Below are 25,932 nucleotides of genomic sequence, written 5' to 3'. Positions count from 1 at the left end.
CCAGTTGCCATATCAGCTAACAGTGAGGAGTGCAAGAACTGGAATAAAGATATGGGCAAAGCATTTTCCAACCCATACCAAACTCCGACCAGCCCCATTTACAATCCTTCTATGTGCAAAACTGGCCAAATGTGTTGACACTTCATTGGTGTTGGGTAGTGATTTAATAGTGCACTTGATGTTGTCCTTGACAGCTGGAAACCCCTCCCACCCCCCAGAACAGCGGAGCATCCTTCCTTGTTCCAGGACTAGTTGTTAGTAGATGCTTGGCGTGCCTGGAATTGACAACATAGAGAATACTTTTACGACACGCTTCCACATGCTTTGCATGTCGGCCTCAACCACATTGTACTCCAATCCTAACTTGGAGGCCACAGCCCAAGTCACTAGAAAATAATGTGGTCAGGGAAATACTGAAGGAAACTTTGATACATCACTCTTCAGACAAGTGTGCATCCTCCTCACCAATCCTAGAACGGGAGGGTTTTAAGGTAATGGTTGGGGGCACTTGCATCAGAGTCCTAGAAAAATGTGGGTTTGGTCCCCACATGAACCAATGGATTAAGCTTCTATACACCAACGTCCCGGGCCATTCATATGCTGTGGCCAGAGGCACAATGCAAGGATGTCCCCTATCCAGCTGCTGTTCATTCTGGTCTTGGAGCCCTTGATGTTGAGATTACAAGTCCAGGGCAATATTAGGGGTCGCCCGCTGCACAGAGATATTCACACAGTGTCCTTATACGCAGAAAATATGACACTTTATCTGAGAGATTTTGACACCATTCTTTCGTTAGCCAATAGTTTACATTACTTTGGATTAATATCTGGCCTGAAAGTTCACCACAATAAATTCCATGTATTCCCCTTGCATGAACTCCTTCCTCAATGCGTAGTTCATCTCTGAAATGAGGGATTGGCTAAGGCCCCCCTCGCTTTCTGTTATTTGGGTACATGACAAACACTCCAACCTTCTGGATGGCACCCTGTGGAACCCAGATAGATCCGTAAGATCACAGATCGCGTTGTGGGTTGCCATTGATGAGGATTGGCTGAGTTGCTGTGTCCACAATGGTGATGCTCCTCATCTCCTCTGTCATTTTGTCTTGGAAGCCATTAAACTTGGATTTTAACAATGTTTTAATGATTTTTGATTGTACTGATTGAACGACAATTGTAGAAAGCTCTGAAAGCCATTTGGCTTGGAATTTTAAAATTGCTTATGCTTTATTGATTTAATGTTTTTAAGTAACCAAACAATACATCATCATCATTGTTATTATTGTTATTATTATTATTATTATTATTATTATTATTATTATTAATCATCATTTTGCCAACCTCCTATTGTTGATCTTTGCAAAAAAGTTGCAAGCTCGATTCTTCCCTGAGTGACTGGTGCGGGCCGAAATTGAAACTCCCAGCTTCCGGGGGCGTGGCCAGGGACACCTGGGATATTACCTGTCTGCACAATTCCAGTGGTTGATCTCCTGAATAACTGGCCATCATCTCCATGAAACAAGGCTCACTTGTCAGCAGATCCACAACAGAGTATTTTGGGCTAGATGTACTAAGCCTGTTACCGGTCGTGGCCCATCGGGCAATTCGCGACAGGTAAAATGCTTTTTGGCATGTACCTACCCTATTTTTCAAGTCGACTAACATATTACCGACTCGCAAGATAGGGTTTGTGACTCGCTGTTAGGAAGGGGTATGCCAAGAGCTTCCCTTCTTAATAGAGAGTCGCACTGGTATGCATGAATGTTTTGCAGCTGGGAATGCGGTCGCAAAACATTCACAGTTACCACCAACTTGAAGTTATTGGTAACCCATTTGCAAACTGGAAGGTGTCCCCAACGGACCACTTCCCCTTTGCGAACGAGGGTGCAAAAAACTTTTAAGAGCAAGCAGGGGTCCCACGGATCACTGCCTACTCTTAAATAAAAAATTGAAGGAAAACTTCTGCTTTTCTTTTTGTAATGCATCCTGTTTTCCTTTGAGGAAAATGGGCTGCATTACAAAAAAGAGATTGCTTTATTGAAAAAGCAATCACAGGCATGGTGGTCTACTGACCCCAGCAGGCCACCATCCCTGTAATTGTGACTATCCCCAAATGGGCCACAAATTGCGACCTGTCTCATAAATATTAATGAGGCAGGTCTCTTGCGACCTATATAGGAATCACCAACAGGGTTAAACACACTGTTGTACACAGCTGTTTGTGATTTCCTAATAGTGAATCGTAAAAATGTGCTATTAGGAAATTGCAGATGTCAAGCTATGTACATCTGAATCTATATTCTCTACCAAGGTACCACACACCACTCCTTATGTGTACTTCCTTGGAAAAGTAGTCTTGCTTCTGCAAAACTGAAGAGACTGTGGGCCTGATTACAACTTTGGAAGAGGTGTTAATCCGTCCCAAATGTGACGGATTTACCACCAGCCGTATTACGAGTTCCATAGGATATAATGGACTCGTAATACGGCTGGTGGTATATCCGTCACATTCGGGACGGATTAGCACCTTCCTCCAAAGTTGTAATCAGGCCCTATATGTCCCGGCTGTACTACTTAGAGGTCTTTCCACGCAACGAGTTACACTTCTTGCCCGAGAGCTACTGGCATGGAAAGAGGTTGGACTCCATGCAATAGTAAGCCTATTCACTGCAGGGTCAATTCATATCTTCCAGGACTTGATGGGACAGTACTTATCACAGGAATGCAGTTTATCCCTTTATAATAAAATGAAAAGTGTGCTCAAAACTCACCAGAAAATCCAACTTGACTTGAATACGCTGTTGCAAATACTCAACATGGTGGATCATGGCAGAAGACTAGTCTCATGGCTGTTTAAAGGCCTCCAACAATCTACAGGAGTGAGTCTTCAGCCCCGGAGGACTAAATGGGAGGTTATCACTTTCTAATGCTTTAATGATAAAAGACTGTCAGCAATTCTGGAACACCCTCAGCAGATCTCCGAGAATGCCCCGTCAAATGCATTCAATTCTAAATACCCACTTTTTTGCACAATTTCAAATTGGTGGTAACCCATTCGCAAATGGGAAGGGGTCCCTGAGGGACCTTTTCCCCTTTGTGAATGTCTGTAAAAGCATTTTTAAGAGCAGGCGGTGGTCCAACTGACCACTGTCTACTCTGAAAAAATGAAAATAAAACTTTTTATTTTCTTTTTAAACACATCTCGTTTTCATTTAAGGAAAACTGGCTGCGTTAAAAAAAAGTAGATTGGTTTATTCAAAAGCAATCTCAGACATAGTGGTCTACTGACCACAGCAGGCCACCATCCCTGTGAGTTTTTGCGATTCCCAGTGGGTGGTAAAGCGAGACCTACTGCATGAATATTAATGAGGTAGGTCTATTTGCAAACCACTGGGAATCGCAAATGAAACTCAGTAGTGTTTCGTACATTTGAAATTGCGATTTCCTGATTGCAAGTCGCACGGAATCGCAATTAAGGAACTCTTTGTTTCTAACGTGCTTACATGTGGCCCTTTGCCTTTAGTCTCCGTAACACATGCTTGAGGTGCACATGAAAAGTGAGTCACTCAGACATGATGGCTGTGATCACACAGTGATACTGTCAGAATGATGGCCGTGCACTGAATTCATCTGGCATCAAGTGATCATGAAAGGACAGAATCAACAGGTGGCCCAGGGGAACCCACAGATTTATATTAAAGAACCTTTATTATTGAGTCTGTGGGATTGGTTTATTTTCTTTAATGATTCCTCTGGTTATCTTGATGTTTGTAACATTTAGTTCTCAGATATTTATTACTTTTATTAAGCTTGGGAAGCACTTTTAGCACTTTATTTTTTTACTGCATTGCTGTTTGTTTTTTACTACATGTAATGAGCTACAAGAAACTCAGGCCTGTCACAGTGGCAGCCAATCACAGTCCAGGCCACACATTTGCATGTATAACTTTCAGTGGGTGAATCTTGAGAAGGCACTTTATGGGCGGGTTAAAATGCTTTAAATGGTGCATTACAGGCACTTTTCAGCACATGACAGGTGCGTTACCAAAGGATTCTGCACTTATTATTGTACAGTTTCAAGGATTCTCAGCACCTTCCATTTCCTCTTACATTTTCTTTCAATTTAAGTTTCTAACATGTTGTGCTTTATCTTGTTTCACAGGGAACAGAGGAAACAGAGGATGTGAGAGAATGAAGAGCATTGCCCACCCTGCAGAATATACTGACAGAAGGTGCCAACCTCGTGACTCGAGGGGCAGAGGGAAGGCCTACTGATCATTTCTAGGCAGGAGGATGTGTACCAGCAGATCCACCTCCAGCCGGGCAAGCACAAGAGCACCTAAGCAAGCCATAAGGACATTGTAGGGTTAACGTTAGAGGACACTTCCCATGGTGGATTGCTATTCAGTATCTGCAGATCCCACCCAAAGCTGCCTTTTCCTCCTCAATAGACTTATTTTTCACAGAAGCATTTTAAAATCACCCAGGAGGACAGGCAGCCCTATTGAATGGAACCAGCAAGATTAACCACATCCTCCCAATTCTCTTGTGGTGGTCCCTGTATCACCTGAGTGAATTGCCAGAAATATTTATCCATTCATATATATATACTGATTTAATGTATAACACTTTCCCTCTCTTCATGGTACAGTAAAGAAGTTTTGTTTGCTGTTGTTGAATTGCTTTCTATGAAACAATCTTTCATGGTCTGATGGTCATCTCCTGAAGAAGGTCTGCAGGAAACATTTTTAAACAAAGGTGCCCTTGAAATGCAGAAGGACCCCCACCATGCCGCGCAGCCTTCGATGTGGAATTACACTCAGGTAAAACATCCTCCAGCTACTCGGACTTTGACAACACAAGAGAGATTGAATCAAAAAAAGAGATGAATCTAAAGTTGCCATTGACTCTCTAAAGATCTGATTGTACAAAACCAACAGGCCTTTTTGAATACTTCTTCCTCCAGCAAGAGGTAGCAGTTGGTCACCCCCAGTCCTTAATTTGTGCTAGTTGTTTCCTGTGCAGGGCACCGACACTTATTTTTGAGGGCCGACACTTATTTTTCCGCCTCAAGCATTTATTGCAAGCAAAAGAAACATATGGGAAAGACAGGGGAAGAGAAAAACGAAAAAGCTTTACAAAGGGAGAAAGCAGAAAGGTGCAAGAGTGAGCTGAAGGGGCAGGGAGTGGCTGTAAATGGATTGATGAGGCCTGAAATGGCTTCAGAATTACGCTGCCTCAGTATTCTGTGTTTGCGCATTTAATTGCAGAAGAGCTTTGGGCACAGGCACGTTTTTATTTACAAATTAAGCACTGTTCACCCCGGACTGCATTATGTCTTTGTGCCTTGGCTGGGCTATCATTGGGAGTTGTTTATCTTGATCCTACCATGCCGGTTTCCATCATGGCCACCGGCACCACCAGGTCCCTTTTCTGGGAGGTGTTCCCTCCCATGCCCACCTGCCGTGTTTACTGCACGCCCGCCTTTCAGGACGGCCATCTTTTTGTGGTGGGGGGCTGCAGCAGGACCGGCCTGCCCCTTGACACAGTGGAGTTGTTTGACGTTGCCTCTCAAAAGTGGATGACTCTACCCCCGTTGACCACGGCCAGGGCTGGAGCTGCTGCCATCGCGGTAGGGAAGCAGGTCCTGATAATCGGAGGCATGGATTCAGAACAGAGCCCCCTGGCTTCGGTTGAAATTTACAACACAGATGAGGGCAGGTGGGAGAGGAAAGCAGACCTCGGACAGCCATCGATGGGTGTCACTGCAATTGAGAGAGGTAAGAACGCTTTTTTAAAGATATTCACCATATTCTGCATTAGAACTTTGGGATGTTGAGAGCTCCACTGAAGACAATGAAGTAACTCTGGGCTTCTAATGGTTGTTATAAGCCTGGAGATCCAACATTCCAGTGTTTGTCTTCATGTTTCTCCCTTTTTAATTTAGAACATTCTGGGGGTCATTCTAACCCTGGCGGTCCAAGACCGCCAGGGCTAAAATGACAGGGGCACCGCCAACAGGCTGGCGGTGCCCCGCTGGGCATTCTGACCGCGGCGGTTCGGCCGCGGTCAGAAGTGGAAAACCGGCGGTCTCCCGCCGGTTTTCCGCTGCCCAAATGAATCCTCCATGGTGGCGCAGCAAGCTGCGCCGCCATGGAGGATTCTGACACCCCATACCGCCATCCTGTTCCTGGCGGTTCTCCCGCCAGGAACAGGATGGCGGTATGGGGTGTTGCGGGGCCCCTGGGGGCCCCTGCAGTGCCCATGCCAATGGCATGGGCACTGCAGGGGCCCCCGTAAGAGGGCCCCAAAAAGAATTTCAGTGTCTGCTTTGCAGACACTGAAATTCGCGACGGGTGCAACTGCACCCGTCGCACCTCCCCACTCCGCCGGCTCAATTCTGAGCGGGCGTCCTCGTGGGAAGGTAGTTTTACACTGGGCTGGCGGGCGGCCTTTTGGCGGTCGCCCGCCAGTCCAGTGTAAAACACAGAATAGCCGCAGCGGTCTTCCGACCGCAGTGCGGTATTCTGGAGGGGGGAAGTCTGGCGGGCGGCCTCCGCCGCCCGCCAGACTTAGAATCACCCCCTCTGCCCTTAGTGGGTGGAATGTGGAATGTTCTAATAGCCTTACTGCCCTTCTGCTTTGGGCTGTACCAGTTGTTAGGGACCCTCTCCTTCAGAATAGGCCCTTGCCTGTGGCTCGGGCCAGTACCTTGGGTTCAGGGCCTTTAACAACTGGTACAGACCTCGGCAGCGGGCTGTAAGGCTATATTGGACCTTATATCTAACCAATACATGGTTGGACTGGGGTATAAGATACGTAGATGGTTTCATGATACCTGCTTCCTCCCGCTCAGATGTGCCAGTTCTGTTCCAATATGAGCACCTAGGTCTTGCTGAGAAGTCTGATTACTGCCCCAGTGAAAGTGCTGATGTTTCATTGAGAAGAGTCAGTGCTGTCCAGTAGGATGCTCAAGGGTGCATTTGAGAAGTGCTGGCACTGTGGTGGTAGAAGTGCTAGTCTCCTCCTGAGAAGTGCCAGTGCTGTCCCATAGGATGCTCAGGGGTGCGTTTGAGAAGTGCTGGTACTGTAGTGGTAGAAGTGCTAGCCTCCTGCTGAGAAGTGCCAGTGCTGTCCCGTAGGGTGCTCAGGGTGCGTTTGAGAAGTGCTGGTACTGTGGTGGTAGAAGTGTTAGTCTCCCGCTGAGAATTGCCAGTGCTGTGCCATAGGGTGCTCGGGGTGCGTTTGAGAAGTGCTGGCACTGTGGTGATAGAAGTGTTATTCTCCCACTGAGAAGTGCGAGTACTGTCCCATAGGATGCGTTTGAGAAGTGCTGGCACTGTGGTGGTAGAAGTGCTGGTCTCCCACCGAGAAGTGCCAGTGCTGCTCCATGGAAAGTGCATGATATGTAATGTCTGCACATTGTGATTCTCATTCTCATTAGAATGTGCTGCTCTAGGGGAAGACCAGGGCCTGTCTCTTTTCAGTTTCACCCTAAAAACCCTGCAAACAGCAGTGCAGAGTGTGTAAACCAGGGTCAGGAAACCAACCTCTCATAGAATGATTTTAAAATGTAGTCGCTGGGTTTGCGAATTTACAATCCTGATGCTCAGGTTCTGCTCGAGACTTCTGTGCAATCTTGTGTAGGTTTAAAACTTCTGAAGTGGAGAAGAGGGTGGACGAGCCGTGGTCATGGCTCATAAGCTCGTTCTTTTGGGGTTCAGGGGGCACAGATGACGTTGTGGTGTTGTGTAGAAGACACACAGTCTGACGTGAACGTGCATTGAGAGTTTATTGCCTAGATTGTGTACTTCCTATGTGATCTAAGAAACATTAATAAGAAAGATACATTGCCACGAAAAGTGTTTCCCTTGGGCTGCAGCCTCAGTTAGTTCCCTTTTGTTCCCCCTTCTCTTTCTTTCCCTTTTTTCCTTTCTTCTTCTTTTGCTTCATCTTGTTCTTCTTCTTCTTCTTTCTTTTTCTTTTTCCTTTTCTTTTTCTTTTCTTCTCTTTCTTTGTCTCCCCTTTTTCCCTTTTTTCCCTTTTTTCCCCTTTTTTTCCCTTTTTTCCCTTTCTTATCCCTATTCTCTCATATATAATTTCTCTTCTTCACTCCTCTTCTGCTCTCTCCCTTTTTAACCCTAGAGTCTGACTATAAGGGGACGCTCCCTCTCCAGGATACCAGAGGCTAGTAGCCTTTTTTGTTAGGGTAAGGAATTGTCTTCCCTGACCTACCAATCGCCGCGCATAACCTGCATTGCTGCGACCGTTCTATCTGCAATCATTACTGTTGTGTTTTGCATGATATTTTGTCACGTGTGCCGTGGTTTGCCGTGAATTATCTTTCTCACTGCCAATTTTGGTCTGTTATTGTATTTACCATAGGTTCTCCCCAGGTATTCCCTTGGCTAAGGTAGGCCCTTCCTTCCCTTCCCACGTTTTTTCCTATTACGAATTTAACTGCAGCGCGCTATTAGCATCCGCAACAGGGATCCAACGCCCTGATGAATGCCCAGAGACCCTCCATAGCTCAATCACAAGGGCAGAAACATGTCGGCTAGATAGGTGACCTTGTGAGTCATTGTTCTCACACTGGTCTCCCATTCCTTTTAACCACACCACACAGAACCTTCTATTAAAACTTACCCTGGTATCTGAGTAGGTGTTTTTATTCCCATAGCATAGCTGGATCCCTATTTTTCCAGAAATCTAACTAAATTTACGCACTCCCTCCTGTTCCTTTAACAGCGAGGTTGAGTCCGCCCAGGTGGTATTGCCCTACCTGGGTGGGGCTAGGTGGTCATATGATGAAGCATGACACTATATAGTGTGTGAGACCACCTAGTCCGTAAAGGAAATCCCCCTCTACAGACCGTGAACCACCCCGCCTTGTATCTCTAGTTGAGATTTAGGACTGGCATGGTGACGCAATTAGCACACTTCCAGTCCATTTATATTTTCGAAAACCCCGTACTCTCTTTTGTGACTTAGTATTGTGTTTGGGGAGTCGAGTACGATGGGTGCCTTTTCTTACTCCCTTATACTCTCCCTTTGTGTACTATCATAGTAGAGCAGCCTTTCGGTTGTGAGAGTTGTTGACTCTTTAAAATTCCCTTCCCCTTAAGCAAGCGCAGTGCCTTGTTTGCGTCCCATAGCACCTAGGGCCTTACTCCTTTTTCCCTTCTTTTTCACCATCCCCATCCTCCTCCACCACGCCTGCCACACCATGGCAGAAGGTCTCTCCTTCAACGACGAGGAAGTATCAGCTATCCTCTCAGCCCCCTCACTCTTAGGGGACTCAGCCTTGTCAAAAAGTTTATCCCAACTTGGGGACTGGGAGTCCCTAGTGGAACTAAAACGCACCCAGGTTAAGACCATACTACACGGAGCCGTCCTTACTGAGTACTTACGCAGTAATTCGGCACCGAACGGGTTACTTGTCACCAATGAACCTCGTATTTTCCTAGACGACCTAGAGTTTCGTAAAGACTGGTCACTCATAGCATGGAAATGCACACGAGATTGGCTGATACTAATTATAAGAACCGCAACTAGGCTATCAGAAACCTTACTGATTCAAATAAAAACCAGTGAAAATAACCTGAAGACAGGTGTGAGTATTCTCTCCTTCAAAAAGAAATTGGAGGAGGTAAACAAAAACATAAATGAATACAAAGAATACTTAACTCAGCAAAAAATAGGGAAGTTTCAAAAAGATTTGAATCGTTTTTCCCTAGAAAAGGTATACCCCTACACAAAACCTGACTACGTAGCCAAAAATTCCTCTAACACATCTGAGACTTCCTCAGGGAGCAACACCAATTCAGATAGCGACAGTAACTCGTCAGGGTACACACGGCAACGCCGCGGACGACGTGGCCAACGCCGAGGAGGATGGAATTATCCACCCGTACCTCCCCAATACCCACCATACTTCAACCAGCATTGGGGCTGGCCCAACCAGTATGGCCCCCCTCCGCAATACCAAGCACCTTACCTGCAACATCCTACCCAATGGTCCTTCCCTGAACCCCCACCTCCTTTTTTAGACAGAGGCCATGGGAGGGACAGGGGGAGGAGAAAAGAAGTACAGTGGCGTCAAAAAGAAGATGTCTTGGAAAACCCAATACACAGGGACGCCATACCAGGGACAAGCAAGACAAAGTAAACCCCGATTTAGAGAATACAGTTAACATCATCAACCTAACCAATCGGACCCTGAGTCAAATCGAAACCCAAGCATTGAATAAAGGCCTGAATTTTGTGCCTACCCCTAAAGTAGACCTTTTCAAAACTAGAACAGAACTGGCAGGTCTGTTCCGTAAGATCCGCCTAAAAACCTTTTTCCTCGGTAGAGAATTTGATACTCCCGCGCAGAATACAGGACTACGCCCAAAGTCTACTTTTTGCCCCCCAGCAGGGCAGATGCCCCCGGAGGTACTGGCTTTTGAAAAATCAGTATCCCTCAAGATCAATGGGCTTACTGAGTCATCTAACAAAGCATTCCATAATATGAGTAATACCGAAATAGAGTCACTTAAGAGCCTCACAGCCGATCCTAATATTATCATAAAACCAGCAGATAAAGGCGGGGCCACTGTGATCCTACCATACAATATGTATAGAAACGAGTGTAATCGACTACTGGGGAATACCAGACATTACAAGCGGCTGTCACGTGATCCCACAATTGATGTCCAAGAAGAGATCACTTTCCTAGTGTCAAAAGGGAAAGAAAACAACTGGATCACAGATCATGAGGCATCATATTTGATACAAACCAATCCCAAAATACCGTACTTTTACATTCTACCAAAAGTACATAAAGGAAAGATCCCCCCTCCCGGTAGGCCTATTGTCTCCGGGATAGGCTCGGCACTTGAGCCCCTGTCTAAGTTTGTGGATTTCTTTCTTCAGCCGATAGTCAAAAAGATCCCAACCTATCTTAAAGACACCACCCATGTTCTCCTTTTACTGGAGTCCATAGCCTTCGACAAATCCAAGGAACTCCTAATTACTCTTGATGTGGAATCACTCTACACAAACATCCCGCAAGAAGCTACTCTGGAAGTAATCAGCAACCTACTGGATGTACATATGGGTGGATCCCAAACCCAAACTCCCCCTGGGTTTATACTGGACCTAGCACATCTCGCTTTGACCAGAAACTACTTCAAGTTTGAAGATAGTTTCTTCCTGCAGACACAAGGCACATCAATGGGTAGTACATTTGCCCCCAGCCTAGCTTGTCTATACGTTGATCATATTGAAAGACATACGATCCTACATGAAGATAACCCCTACCGAGATCAGATTAAACTCTGGAAGCGATACATCGATGATGTATTGTTAATATGGACCGGTAGTAAAGAAGAAGCCCAGGCATTCGCTATCTGGCTTAACGGGGCCAACCCGTTTCTAACTTTCACCATGAACATAGGTGACAGTAAACTACCTTTCCTTGACCTACTAATCTTTGAACAAGACGGCGGATTAGCGACTGAAGTTTATTATAAACCAACAGACTGCAACAACCTATTACAATACCAGAGCTTCCATCCACGAGCCCTACGAGATAACCTTCCGGTTGGACAGTTCCTCCGGATAAGACGGAACTGCTCATCCATGACCGATTACCGCAAACATGCAGAGAAACTGTCTACCAAGCTACACACCAAGGAATATCCCACACATTTGATTAATAGGGCCAAAAAACGGGCACGTAACAATCACAGAGACCTGTTGCTCCAGCCCCGAGAACAGAAACCAAGTTTGGATAAAATCGTATGTGTCACTACCTTCAATCCCCTTTCCAATGAAATCCAGAAGATCATTAGAGAAAATTGGAAAATTTTGACGTCAGGCGGATTACCCTTTGAACCACCATTGCACGCATTTAAGAGAGCAACTAACATACGGGACATGGTGGTCCACACTAGACCGATGGTGAAGCGAGGGTCTACACAGACTACACTATGGCAAATGCCTCCCCCCGCTGGCCACTACCCTTGCGGCAACTGCAGTGTTTGCCCTTTCACTCATAGATCTACCACCATTGACCTTGACCTCAAAACTCCATGGGTGCAAAAATCACTGACAAATTGCAACAGCAAAAACGTAGTTTATTTAATCAAATGCCCTTGCCTACTTAAGTATGTAGGTATGACTACGAGGAAAGTGAGCACCAGAATTTGCGAACATAGAAGCACGATTAGATGCAAATGAGATGCAACGAAGCTCACTAGCCATTTCCTACAAAGAAATCACTCTCCAGATGACATATCTTGGACGGTCCTGGAACAATTCTCTCCTTCTACCCCCAGCTTGTCCGATAAACTTTTTAGGGCAGAACAACGCTGGATTTGGAGATTGCATACCGACATGGCTGGATTGAATGATGAGATACCGTGGTTCTCTCTTCATAATTAGAACCCCCTTTTTTCCCCCCATCCCCCTCGCCTCGCTGGCGGCGCTGCTTCCCCTACCCGCCTCTCAACTCCTTCCCCTTCCCCTCTGTTCCTTTTTCCTCCCTTTGTCTTTACCTCTCGCCCATACGTTTCCCTTCTTCTTTTTTCTCCACCCTTCCCTTCCGTTCTCCTTCTCGACCCGCAGTCTCTCCTTGAAATCCTCCTTTCCCCTTTTTTCCCCATTTTCCCCCCTCCCCGTTGCTCTTCTTTGTTCTCTGCCGTTTTCTTCCTCCCCCTTTCTTTACTCACTGCGTCCTCTTCTCCCCTCTTTTTCCCCCTTTTTTCCCCATCCCCTTCTGCCCTATACTCCCCCACTCCTACTCCTCTTAATTTCCGACAATTTCATTGTTCGTTTCCTATCCATCTATTTGTTCCCCGCCTAATCTTATTTGAGTTTACCTTATTTTATTTTATTAATTTCATTTTTATTTTTATTTTTATTTTTATTTTCATTTTATCTATATTTTATTTTATTTTCCACTTTCTCTCCAACTTTACTCCATTTTATTTTTTAATTTGAACTTCCATCTTTTCCAACTCTGCTTCATTTTATTCTTTATTCTTCTTATTTTTAATATAATTTTTGTAAAACAACCCCCACCTCTCCCCCCTTCCTTTTCACCCCTTCACCTGCAAACCCCCCTCCTTCTTTCTTCTTTACCCCCTTTCCCTTTCTAGCCTCACTCGCAGCCGGGACACTTCTTTTCCCGGCTTACGAGTGACGGCGACCCGCATGGCTGCACGGGAACTACAATTCCCGGCAGCCCCAGCGGGATTGCGCCCCCGCCCCCACAGGGCTTTCACAGAGCCGCGGTCATTGACCGCGCTAGCCTCGGCCCTCGCGGAGGGGACTTGCCTTGTGCGATTACGCCAATAACGAGCGCCTCACCCATCGTGGGCCATTCACGACCAATTCCGGGTCTTGGCACCTTCGAAGGGACCACAAGCCAGTCCGGTGCTGCAAAAAAACGTTCACAGCTCGTATTACTTCCGGCCCCCGGGCCGCGACGGTGATTACTTACAGCTGCAGGCAATTTATCCCCATTACGAGTACTATATAAACTAACCACTTTCAGGTCACTTTACCCAAGCGGTCCTGACAGAGAGGTCGGTATAGGCGCACAGCGAGCGCCCACCTTTGATGCAGTGAGTCTACCATTGATGGATACACAGATAAGAATTCCTTCTCTTTTCTTCTTTTCTGTTCTTCTGCCTCTTTGCCCTCCCTTCTTTGTCAAAAACTGTCTCCCCTTGTCTTCTTTCTTCTTCCTTTTTCTTCCTTTTTCTTTTTCTTTTTCTTCTTTTTTCTTTTCCTCTTTCTTTCTCTTTATTTTCCTTTCCACGGTTGCTTTACAGCCCTCTTATTCTTTTGCCCCCTACCCCCTGTTGCTCCCTCCCTCTCTTTTCCTCCTCGTTTTTTTCCCTTTTGTTCCCCCTTCTCTTTCTTTCCCTTTTTTCCTTTCTTCTTCTTTTGCTTCATCTTGTTCTTCTTCTTCTTTCTTTTTCTTTTTCCTTTTCTTTTTCTTTTCTTCTCTTTCTTTGTCTCCCCTTTTTCCCTTTTTTCCCTTTTTTTCCATTTTTTCCCTTTCTTATCCCTATTCTCTCATATATAATTTCTCTTCTTCACTCCTCTTCTGCTCTCTCCCTTTTTAACCCTAGAGTCTGACTATAAGGGGACGCTCCCTCTCCAGGATACCAGAGGCTAGTAGCCTTTTTTGTTAGGGTAAGGAATTGTCTTCCCTGACCTACCAATCGCCGCGCATAACCTGCATTGCTGCGACCGTTCTATCTGCAATCATTACTGTTGTGTTTTGCATGATATTTTGTCACGTGTGCCGTGGTTTGCCGTGAATTATCTTTCTCACTGCCAATTTTGGTCTGTTATTGTATTTACCATAGGTTCTCCCCAGGTATTCCCTTGGCTAAGGTAGGCCCTTCCTTCCCTTCCCACGTTTTTTCCTATTACGAATTTAACTGCAGCGCGCTATTAGCATCCGCAACAGGGATCCAACGCCCTGATGAATGCCCAGAGACCCTCCATAGCTCAATCACAAGGGCAGAAACATGTCGGCTAGATAGGTGACCTTGTGAGTCATTGTTCTCACACTGGTCTCCCATTCCTTTTAACCACACCACACAGAACCTTCTATTAAAACTTACCCTGGTATCTGAGTAGGTGTTTTTATTCCCATAGCATAGCTGGATCCCTATTTTTCCAGAAATCTAACTAAATTTACGCACTCCCTCCTGTTCCTTTAACAGCGAGGTTGAGTCCGCCCAGGTGGTATTGCCCTACCTGGGTGGGGCTAGGTGGTCATATGATGAAGCATGACACTATATAGTGTGTGAGACCACCTAGTCCGTAAAGGAAATCCCCCTCTACAGACCGTGAACCACCCCGCCTTGTATCTCTAGTTGAGATTTAGGACTGGCATGGTGACGCAATTAGCACACTTCCAGTCCATTTATATTTTCGAAAACCCCGTACTCTCTTTTGTGACTTAGCCTCAGTTAGGCTGGCAGTGCTGGGGCAGGGTCAGCCATAAGAACTTACGTGTTTCAGAAAACGTGATCAAGCCAGCAGGTCATGGCCCCAGGAGGCACCCAGCCTAGACCCTGCCCCCCTTCCACTCAAGGAGGCCAGACATGACAGGACTGGCTCACATGTTCGGCACATACAGGCCGTGTTTATACCTTAACAGAGCATAGAAACAAGCAGAGAGGTCTTCAGACGTGCAAAGTGGGCTGTGGTCCAGGGCCACAGTCAGTCACCCACCCCTCACTAGAGTCTTCCCAGCCGCCTGCCTGGGCCAGCTCTCGTACTCTACCAGTCCAGCCCCAAAGTCCTGGAATGCTGCTTTCAAATAGATTGATTTCAGCACCATTTTGTAAAATGTATTTATAGTAAGGGGTGACTGCTGATCTGCTAGTTTCTTACACAGATGTTGAGAAACATACTTATATTTTTAGGCCCATCAACATCCATACAAAAGTTGAATCACAGCCAAACAATATGACACTCATGAGTAAAGGGAGGGGGGTCACCGATCACATTTCTCACTAGTCAATCAATCAGGATTTATAGAGCATGGCTAATCGCCCATAGGGCATCCAGGCGCTTGCGGGTCCCGGAGGCTCATTCGAACAGCCAGGTCTTGCGGGCCATTCGGAACTCCGGAAGTGAGACGATGGTCCGGAGGTACGTGGGGGGCTCTTCCAGGTTTTTGCTGCTATGTGCGAGAGGTAGCTTCCTCCGCTTCTGCTTTAGTAGATGCTGGGAGTATGGGCAAGTGAAAAGGAGGCAGAGTGCAGTCTTCACGACGGTTGGTGGAAGTTCAGGCGGTGGTTAATGTACGCAGGTCCTTGGTTGTGTAAAGGCTTGTGTGCACGAGTCAGCAGCGAGAACTGGCATCTCTTCTGTACATGCTGCAAGTGAAATATAATATTGAAAACTCTTCTGATACTGCTTCGTCTTCTGGTACATGTGTTCTCAATATTAGATATAAAACATATGAAACACGCACTAGTGTGTGGTGCATATTTATATGTTGTTTTTATATCCTACTTCTCACAACCTTCGTGTTTCGGCCCATTTAAACAATGAAGTGGTAATCCGAAGTGCCAGGGTTTCAGCTTCTTCCGGAATTCAAGAACTGAAAAGGAGGCTCTGATGTGTAGTGGTAGGCCATTCCAGGCTTTTGGGTCAGTGTAGGAGAAGGCCGACCACCTGATCTGGTGCTGCATGTGTGTGGGATGTGTACAAGAAGTAGTGTGTCCAAGCGGAGGTGCCTGCCTGGCTTGTGGAAGGAGATGCTGCTATCGAGGTGGGCCTGGCCGGTGTTGTGTAGTGCTTGGTAGATGAGTGAGGAGTCTGATCTATGCTCTTTTGTGCATTGTGAGTAGTGGAGCTCTTTGAAGTATGGTTTGATCAGTCGCGTCTCGCAGAGCTAAAAACGAGCGGGCGGTTGCAGCGCGAGACGCAGCAGACTGGGAGCATGTGCAGGCTCTCTCCAGCGAGCCTACTGCGCACGTGTGTTTGGCCTGCCATAGGCGGCCGGCCAAACATACATGCGCACTGAGGGTGATTGCTGTGAACCCCCCCTCACTGCTAGTCACCCCCATGGCCCTAGCCCATTTCATAATGTTTATTGTATTTTCATTCTGGGGAGGCGTAAAGTTTTGGCGCTTCCTCAGGTTTACGTCATTAAGTAAATCTGGGGCAGCATCAAAATCCATTGGTGTTGCTTGAGAAAACCCACCACAACGCCCACGGAACGCACCCCTGACGCAGAGTAAGGCAACACAGCAACTTGCGCTGCCTTGCGTTACTCCATATCTATGAGGCCATAGATACGGTTGAGAGGTTTGCGCCACCGAAGCGTCAGAGAAAGCGACTCTCTGGCAGCCCAAGCCTCTTGTAAATAAGCCCCTCGGTGCATAGCTGCTCCGCTATAACTGCTGAGACTTTGTTGGAAGATGGCTTGGCACCTGTCCATGCGCAGAACTGGCTCTGCACGTGAGCTGTGGGCCGTGGTGGACCTCATCTGTGCATCACTGGGGCTCACATCTGCTGCTGCCTGCTAGGTGTGGGGATGTGTGAACTCTGGGAGCATCTTCCAGGTGTGAGGAACACTTGCAGTGCACCTGCCCAGACTGGTGTGTTCGGTGTGTGGCTGGATCCTCACTGTGCTTTGCAGTGGTGCACTGAAGGTTGTGCGCTTACATCACTTCCTGCCTTTTGTGTGTGTCTCGTTTACCCTACTCCTGTCTGGAATGGCAGGTGATGTTTGCTCTGCCTTTGCATGTCCTCTCCAGGTGCTGTTTGTGAAGGGAGGTTACAGCTCGTCTCCATCAAAGGGTTGTGTTCAGGATCCCTCCAATGCTGAAACATCTCAAGCCCAGATGTATGTGCCTCTTGTGAAAGCTACTTGAAATATTTTGTTTTTTTCTCTCAGTTGTTGTTTAGTTATTGTTGGGGTATTTTGAAGATGTACCAGCGACACAGGGAAACATTTTAAAAGTTTGGCATCCATGTTAGTGCGCCATAATCCAGTCTTCTGTTGACGTCACCAGACTTTTTGTGAGGGATATTTGCAAAGCTGCTGCTTTACTGTGTTTTTTTAAATAAATTGATTGTATCAAGCATTCATCTAATGCTAAAATGTCACAATTTCATTAGGGCCACCAATATTGTTTTTTAAGAATTATTATTGGGTTGGAATTGGATCAGTTTCACTGTAAAATGTTACTGATTTTAAACATTTTGACTTGAGTGAGAACATTTTTCTGCCAATGTTCTAGATATTTTTCCATATTAATACTTAAAGGATAACTTTGCAGCCAAAAGTATCTCTGTAACTGGAGGAACACCTTTCCGACAAGTGCAACTCCTATTGGATATGGGTAGACGAATGTTTTAATTTCCCATTTGTCACAGCACTGTCTTACTTCGCGACCATAAACTGCAATATTTGTGTACCCTCAGTTATACCTTTACTAGACAGAGCCTGAGGAATTGCGTGTCATGATGTATGTCTGTGTGAGATCTTAGCTGCTAATGTTTCCTTTCAATGACCCTTTCAACCTAATTTTCCAATGAGGAGCACTATGGTCCGTGAACTGGGGCCCTGCGGACCCGGGAGCTGGTTGTCTTTATGAAATTGAGTATAATGGACATTCTATTCACCAGACAAGTGAGTTAAAGGGGCGGACTACAATGACCATCATGCTCCTCATTGGAAAATGAGGTTGAAAGGATCAGTGTTAATTATAGAACAACTCACTTACCGTGAACAAGGCTTGGAGGAGTTGAAAAGCATTGGAATTGTGCGGCGTAATGTGAATATGATCATTTTTAAAGAACTTAAAAGTTTCGAACTCATGGGAGTGCAGCGTCATTTGCGTTGCATTAACTATTAAGTGGGGCATCTGGTCGAGCCCCAAACGCGTGCACCAGCAGTGAGAGTGCGCTTTTTTTTAACACTCAGGCCCATATTTATACTTTTTTAGCGCCGCATTTGCGTCATTTTTTTTACGCAAAAGCGGCGCAAACTTACAGTTTGCGCCACTTTTGCGTAAAAAAGCGGCACAAATGTTGCGCTAAAAAAGTTTAAATATGGGTCTTTGTGCGCAGTTTTGAGGATGGCGGGAGCATCCGATTTCATAAAAGTTAAAACCATCAAAAGGAGTTGCTGGACTGCAAGAAGATGCTAATCCTCTGCGTATGTACTGAACAGTTGAGGACTTGTGGGGCCTGGATTGGCACATACTCCATCAATGCTTAAGCGCTGGAGTTCACCAACCACAAGGTGTAAGGGCAGACTCACCGAGGACTACGGTGAGCACGGTCCCTAGGATGTTTCTTTCGAACTGGGGTCCTACGGACCCGTGAGCTGGTTGTCTTTATCAAATTATCTATAATGGACATTCTATTCGCCAGACAAGTGAGTTCCAGGGGACGGACTGCAATGTCCATCATACTTCTCACTGGAAATGAGGTTGAAAGCAACAGCTTTAATTATAGAACAACTCACTTACTGTGAACAAGGCTTGGAGAAGCTGAAACGCATTGGAATTGTGCGGCGTAATGTGAATAGGTTCTCACTGCCTCTGTCCCTCTATGTTCTCTCTTTGTCCCTCTCTGCCTCTGTTCCTCTATGTTCTCTCTTTGTCCCTCTCTGCCTCTGTCCCTCTATGTACTTCTCTTTGTCCCTCTCTGCCTCCGTCCCTCTCTATCCCTCTCTTTGCCCCTCTATGTTCTCTCTTTGTCCCTCTCTGCCTCTGTCCCTCTATGTTCTCTCTTTGTCCCTCTCTGCCTCTGTCCCTGTATGTTCTCTCTTTGTCCCTCTCTGCCTCTGTCCTTCTATGTTCTCTCTTTGTACCTCTCTGCCTCTGTCCCTCTATGTTCTTCTCTTTGTCCCTCTCTGCCTCCGTCACTCTCTGTCCCTCTCTTTGCCCCTCTATGTTCTCTCTTTGTCCCTCTCTGCCTCTGTCTCTCTATGTTCTCTCTTTGTCCCTCTCTGCCTCTGTCCCTGTATGTTCTCTCTTTGTCCCTCTCTGCCTCTGTCCTTCCATGTTCTCTCTTTGTCCCTCTCTGCCTCTGTCCCTCTATGTTCCTCTCTTTGTCCCTCTCTGCCTCTGTCCTTCTATGTTCTCTCTTTGTCCCTCTCTACCTCCGTCCCTCTCTGCCCCTCTCTTTGCCCCTCTATGTTCCCTCTTTGTCCCTCTCTGCCTCTGTCCCTCTATGTTCTCTCTTTGTCCCTTTCTGCCTCTGTCCTTCTATGTTCTCTCTTTGTCCCTCTCTGCCTCTGTCCCTCTATGTTCTCTCTGTGTCCCTCTCTGTCTCTGTCCCTCTATGTTCCTCTCTTTGTCCCTCTCTGCCTCTGTCACTCTATGTTCTCTTTTTGTCCCTCTCTGCCTCTGTCCCTCTATGTTCTCTCTTTGTCCCTCTCTGCCTCTGTCCCTCTATATTCTTCTCTTTTTCCTTCTGTGTCACTGTCCCCTATGCTCCTCTCTTTGTCCCTCTCTGCCTCTGTCCCTCTATGTTCCTCTCTTTGTCCCTCTCTGCCTCTGTCCTTCTATGTTCTCTTTTTGTCCCTCTCTACCTCTGTCCCTCTATATTCTTCTCTTTGTCCCTCTGTGTCACTGCCCCTCTATGCTCCTTTCTTTGTCCCTCTCTGCCTCTGTCCTTCTATGTTCTCTTTTTGTCCCTCTCTGCCTCTGTCCCTCTATGTTCTCTTTTTGTCCCTCTCTGCCTCTGTCCCTCTATGTTCTCTCTTTGTCCCTCTCTGCCTCTGTCCCTCTATATTCTTCTCTTTTTCCTTCTGTGTCACTGTCCCCTATGCTCCTCTCTTTGTCCCTCTCTGCCTCTGTCCCTCTATGTTCCTCTCTTTGTCCCTCTCTGCCTCTGTCCTTCTATGTTCTCTTTTTGTCCCTCTCTACCTCTGTCCCTCTATATTCTTCTCTTTGTCCCTCTGTGTCACTGCCCCTCTATGCTCCTCTCTTTGTCCATCTCTGCCTCTGTCCCTCTATGTTCCTCTCTTTGTCCCTCTCTGCCTCTGTCCTTCTATGTTCTCTCTTTGTCCCTCTCTCCCTCTGTCCCTCTATGTTCGTCTCTCTGTCCCTCTCTGTCCATCCCCCTTTCCTCTCTGTCCCTTTCTTTCTCATCTCTATCTGTGACGCTCTCTCTGTCAGTCTTGTTTTCTCTGCCCTCGCTTTGGCCCTTTCTCCTTCCAGGGATGGTAAGACGAGTACTGCTGAGTAACAATTAACGTCTGTCGGGGCACCGAGAGACTCCTCAGGGGTGTACAAATATTCCTGGCATGTCTAGCTTTGGGAAGTCACACCTTAAGTATTGTGTCCAGTTATTGAAGTCTCACCCCAAATATTGTGTCTAGTTCTGGAAGTCACACCTTAAGTCTTGTGCCGAGTTCTGGCAGTCACACCTTAAGTACTGTGTCCAGCTCGTCTTTTGTATTGTGTCCAGTTGTTAAAGCCTCCGCCTTGTGACCAGTTGTTGAAGCCTCACCCGTGGGCCTTGTGTCCAATACTAGACACAGTATTGTGTCTAGTTCTGGAAGTCACACCTTGAGTATTGTGTCTAGCAATGGAAGCCACACCTTAAGTATTGTGCCGAGTTCTGGCAGTCACACCTTAAGTACTGTGTCCAGCTGTTGAAGCCTCGTCTTTTGTATTGTGTCCAGTTGTTGAAGTCTCACCTTAAGCCTTGTGTCCAGTTGTTAAAGCCTCACCCGTAGGCCTTGTGTCCAATACTAGACACAGTATTGTGTCTAGTTCTGGAAGTCACACCTTAAGTACTGTGTCGAGTTCTGGAAGTCACACCTTGAGTATTGTGTCTAGTTCTGGAAGTCACACCTTAAGTCTTGTGTCTAGTTCTAGAAGTCACACCTTAAGTCTTGTGCCGAGTTCTGGAAGTCTCACCTTAAGTACTGTGTCCAGCTGTTGAAGCCTCGTCTTTTGGATTGTGTCCAGTTGTTGAAGTGTCACACTAAGCCTTGTGTCCATTTTTTAAAGCCTCACCCGTAGGCCTTGTGTCCAATACTAGACACAGTATTGTGTCTAGTTCTGGAAGTCACACCTTAAGTCTTGTGCGAGTTCTGGAAGTCACACCTTAAGTATTGTGTCTAGCACTGGAAGTCACACCTTAAGTATTGTTTCTGGTTCTGGAAGCCTCACCTTGAGTATTGTGTCTAATTCTGGAAGTCACACCTTAAGTATTGTGTATAGCACTGGAAGTCACACCTTAAGTATTGTTTCTGGTTCTGGAAGCCACACCTTGAGTATTGTTTCTGGTTCTGGAAGTCACACCTTGAGTATTGTGTCTAGCACTGGAAGTCACACCTTAAGTATTGTTTCTGGTTCTGGAAGCCTCACCTTGAGTATTGTGTCTAGTTCTGGAAGTCACACCTTGAGTATTGTGTCTAGTTCTGAAAGTCACACCTTAAGTATTGTGTCTAGCACTGGAAGTCACACCTTAAGTATTGTTTCTGGTTCTGAAAGCCTTCCTTGTGTATCATGTCCAGTTCTTCAAGCCTCAGCTTAAGTATTGAGTCCTGTTCTTGAAGGCTTGCCTTAAAAATTGTGTGTAGGCTGCAAGCATCGTCTTACCTGTTACGTCCACTTCTTAAAGCCTCACCTTAAGTTTTGGGTCTAGTTCTGGATGTCTCGTCATAAGTATTGTATTTAAGGCTTCCTGTTTTACGGATTTTTACAGATAAATACAGATAGAAAACCATGTATTTTCCTGTCTGTATTTATTTTTAATTCTGGATAAAAACGGAAAATGGGTCATTTTTGGAGTGATTCTTAATGCCGTCAGTCATGACTGCCAGGCTCGTAGCTGTGCGATTTGACAGCTAAGGGGTTAAAAACATAAAGGCATTTCAGTAAAGAGTCCTAAACAGCAGTAGATATGCACAACCTTAATACTAAAATTTGAATGTTTTCTTTCATCGTTTGAGTGTGTTTATGTCACTGAAACCTGTCAGGCGTTCAGGCATAAGTGCAAATTTTTTCTGATGAATAAATGTAGAAATACACTCTCTCCAGCTTCATATTCCCAGAAAACTCAAAATAAACATGTATAAATGCAGAGAAAATTAGCAAAAAATAAATATGGATAAATACAAACAGAAATGTCAAAAATATAAATACCATAAAACAGGGCGCCCTGATTGTATTCCATGCTGCCGGGCTCCCTTTAAGGGATATGTCCCATTCTGGAGGTCCCTTCTGGAGAGTGGGGTCCAGTGTTGGTGGTGGTAACTGCAGTGTTTCATCCTGTCTTAAGGGCTTTCTCTGGAGTGGGTTGACCAGCTCTGGGTTCCTCACCTGTTTGCCTTGTATCTTTATGTGGAGGCCTTGCCTGGATGATCTCGCCCAGTTCAGAAGGTCCCACTTTGAGTATTGTCCACGACCTGGAGGCCTCTCCTGGAGAATTATGCCCCATGTGGGCATCTCAACTTTAGCACTGGTTTTAGGTCTGGAGGTCTCTCCTTAAGTGTTGTGCAAAGTCCTGGAGACCTCCTGTGGATTTTTGTGTTCAGTTGTACAGGGGTCTGACTGTAGTGTGTCCTTTTCTGGGGGCCTCTTTCTGTGGATAGTGTGCTCAGTTCTGATGCCCTGGTTGGAAGTCTGGTACACAGATCTGATGGACCTCTTGAAGAGTCATCCTCAGCCCCACATCCCTCAAATGTGGCCTATTTGAGGGCCCGATTTTAAGTATTGTATGCTGGTTTGATAACCACAACTCCAGGAGGCAGAAACAAGTTGGAGACAGCCCGAGACATGTCATTACACAGGCTGTCAGCACAGTCCAGGGGGTGGAGTATGTAGGAGACGGGCAGCACTCGGGGAATCTGAGATGGCACGGTTAGGAGGCAGAGAATGTCGGAGGCATGTCAGTACTCATGGCCTCCACGTCAACACAGTTTGTAGGTACCGTAAGTAGGAGATGGGTCAGTACTCATAGCCTCCACATCGGCACAGTTTGTAGGTACAGTAAGGAGAAGACGGGTCAGTACTCAGGTACTCATAGCCTCCACATCAACACAGTTTGTAGGTAGAGTAAGTAGGAGATGGGTTGGTACTCATAGCCTCCACATCAACACAGTTTGTAGGTACAGTAAGTAGGAGACGGGTCGGTACTTATAGCCTCCACATCAACACAGTTTGTAGGTAGAGCAAGTAGGAGACGGGTCGGTACTCACAGCCTCCACATCAACACAGTTTGTAGGTACAGAAAGTAGGAGACGGGTCGGTACTCACAGCCTCCACATCAACACAGTTTGTAGGTACAGAAAGTAGGAGATGGGTCGGTACTCACAGCCTCCACATCAACACAGTTTGTAGGTACAGAAAGTAGGAGACGGGTCGGTACTCATAGCCTCCACATCAGCTCAGTTTGTAGGTACAGTAAGTAGGAGACGGGTCAGTACTCAGGTACTCATAGCTTCCACATCAACACAGTTTGTAGGTAGAGTAAGTAGGAGACGGGTCGGTACTCATAGCCTCCACATCAACACAGTTTGTAGATACAGTAAGTAGGTGACGGGTCGTTACTCATAGCCTCCACATCAACACAGTTTGAAGAGTACAGTAAGTAGGAGATGGGTCAGTACTCATAGCCTCCACATCAACACAGTTTATAGGTACAGAAAGTAGGAGACGGGTCAGTACTCATAGCCTCCACATCAACACAGTTTGTAGGTACAGTAAGTAAGAGACGGGTCAGTACTCGTAGCCTCCACATCAACACAGTTTGTAGGGTACAGTAAGTAAGAGGCGGGTCATTACTCATAGGCACTGCATTAGCACAGATCAGAGGGTACAGTAGGTAGGAGGTGTGCCATTACTCATAGACTGTAAGTTGGCACAGCTCAGAGGGTACAGCAGGTCGGAGGTGTGCCATTACTCATAGACTATAAGCTGGCACAGCTCAGAGGGTACAGCAGGTCAGAGGTGTGTCAGTTAATATAGACTGTAAGTTGGCACAGCTCAGAGGGTACAACAGGTTGCAGGTGTGCCAGTACACATAGCCTGTAAGTTGGCACAGCTCAGAAGGTATAGCAGGTCGAAGGTGTATCATTACTCATAGACTGTAAGTTGGCACAGCTCAAAGGGTACAGTAGGTCGGAGGTATGCCATTACTCATAGACTATAAGCTGGCACAGCTCAGAGGGTACAGTAGGTCGGAGGTGTGTTACTATTCATAGACTGTAAGTTGGCACAGCTCAGAGGGTACAGCAGGTCGGAGGTGTGCCATTACTCATAGACTATAAGCTGGCACAGCTCAGAGGGTACGGTCGGAGGTGTGTCACTATTCATAGTCTGTAAGTTGGCACCGCTCAGAGGGTACAGCAGGTCGGAGGTGTGCCATTACTCATAGACTGTAAGTTGGCACAGCTCAGAGGGTACAGCAGGTCGGAGGTGTGCCATTACTCATAGACTGTAAGTTGGCACAGCTCAGAGGGTACAGCATGTCGGAGGTGTGCCATTACTCATAGACTATAAACTGGCACAGCTCAGAGGGTACAGAAGGTCGGAGGTGTGTCACTATTCATAGACTATAAGTTGGCACAGCTCAGAGGGTACAGCAGGTCAGAGGTGTGTCAGTTAACATAGACTGTAAGTTGGCACAGCTCAGAGGGTACAACAGGTTGCAGGTGTGTCAGTACCCATAGACTGTAAGTTGGCACAGCTCAGAAGGTACAGTAGGTCGGAGGTGTGTCACTATTCATAGACTGTAAGTTGGCACAGCTCGGAGGGTACAGCAGGTCGGAGGTGTGCCATTACTCATAGACTATAAGCTGGCACAGCTCAGAGGGTACGGTCGGAGGTGTGTCACTATTCATAGACTGTAAGTTGGCACAGCTCAGAGGGTACAGCAGGTCGGAGGTGTGCCATTACTCATAGACTGTAAGTTGGTACAGCTCAGAGGGTACAGCAGGTCGGAGGTGTGCTTTTACTCATAGACTGTAAGTTGGCACAGATCAGAGGGTACAGCAGGTCGGAGGTGTGTCACTATTCATAGACTGTAAGTTGGCACAGCTCAGAGGGTACAGCAGGTCGGAGGTGTGCCATTACTCATAGACTATAAGTTGGTACAGCTCAGAGGGTACAGCAGGTCGGAGGTGTGCTTTTACTCATAGACTGTAAGTTGGCACAGATCAGAGGGTACAGCAGGTCGGAGGTGTGTCACTATTCATAGACTGTAAGTTGGCACAGCTCAGAGGGTACAGCAGGTCGGAGGTGTGCCATTACTCATAGACTGTAAGTTGGCACAGCTCAGAGGGTACAGCAGGTCGGAGGTGTGTCAGTACACATAGACTGTAAGCTGGCACAGCTCAGATGGCACAGTAGGTCAGATACGGGTCGGTGCTCATAGACTGTATGTTGACACAGTTCGGAGGGTACAACAGGTCGCAGGTGTGTCAGTACTCATAGA

The 25,932-nt window shown here is 46.5% G+C and overlaps 1 protein-coding gene across 2 annotated transcripts in view; it reads left to right on the top strand.

Annotated features, from left to right (window-relative positions):
* KLHDC8B (kelch domain containing 8B) overlaps positions 1-25,932 on the top strand; it is a 795,009-nt gene that overhangs the window by 243,255 nt on the left and 525,822 nt on the right. For both annotated transcript variants that reach the window (XM_069206170.1, XM_069206171.1), the window contains exon 2: positions 4,163-5,780. In XM_069206170.1, the coding sequence (XP_069062271.1) occupies positions 5,390-5,780 (391 nt within the window). In that variant the 5' untranslated portion in view covers positions 4,163-5,389. The remainder of the gene's footprint in view (positions 1-4,162; positions 5,781-25,932) is intronic.

Source organism: Pleurodeles waltl, chromosome 9 (assembly GCF_031143425.1).
Source record: "Pleurodeles waltl isolate 20211129_DDA chromosome 9, aPleWal1.hap1.20221129, whole genome shotgun sequence".
Taxonomy (NCBI): domain Eukaryota; kingdom Metazoa; phylum Chordata; class Amphibia; order Caudata; family Salamandridae; genus Pleurodeles; species Pleurodeles waltl.
This window is presented reverse-complemented; position numbering and strand designations above follow the sequence as displayed.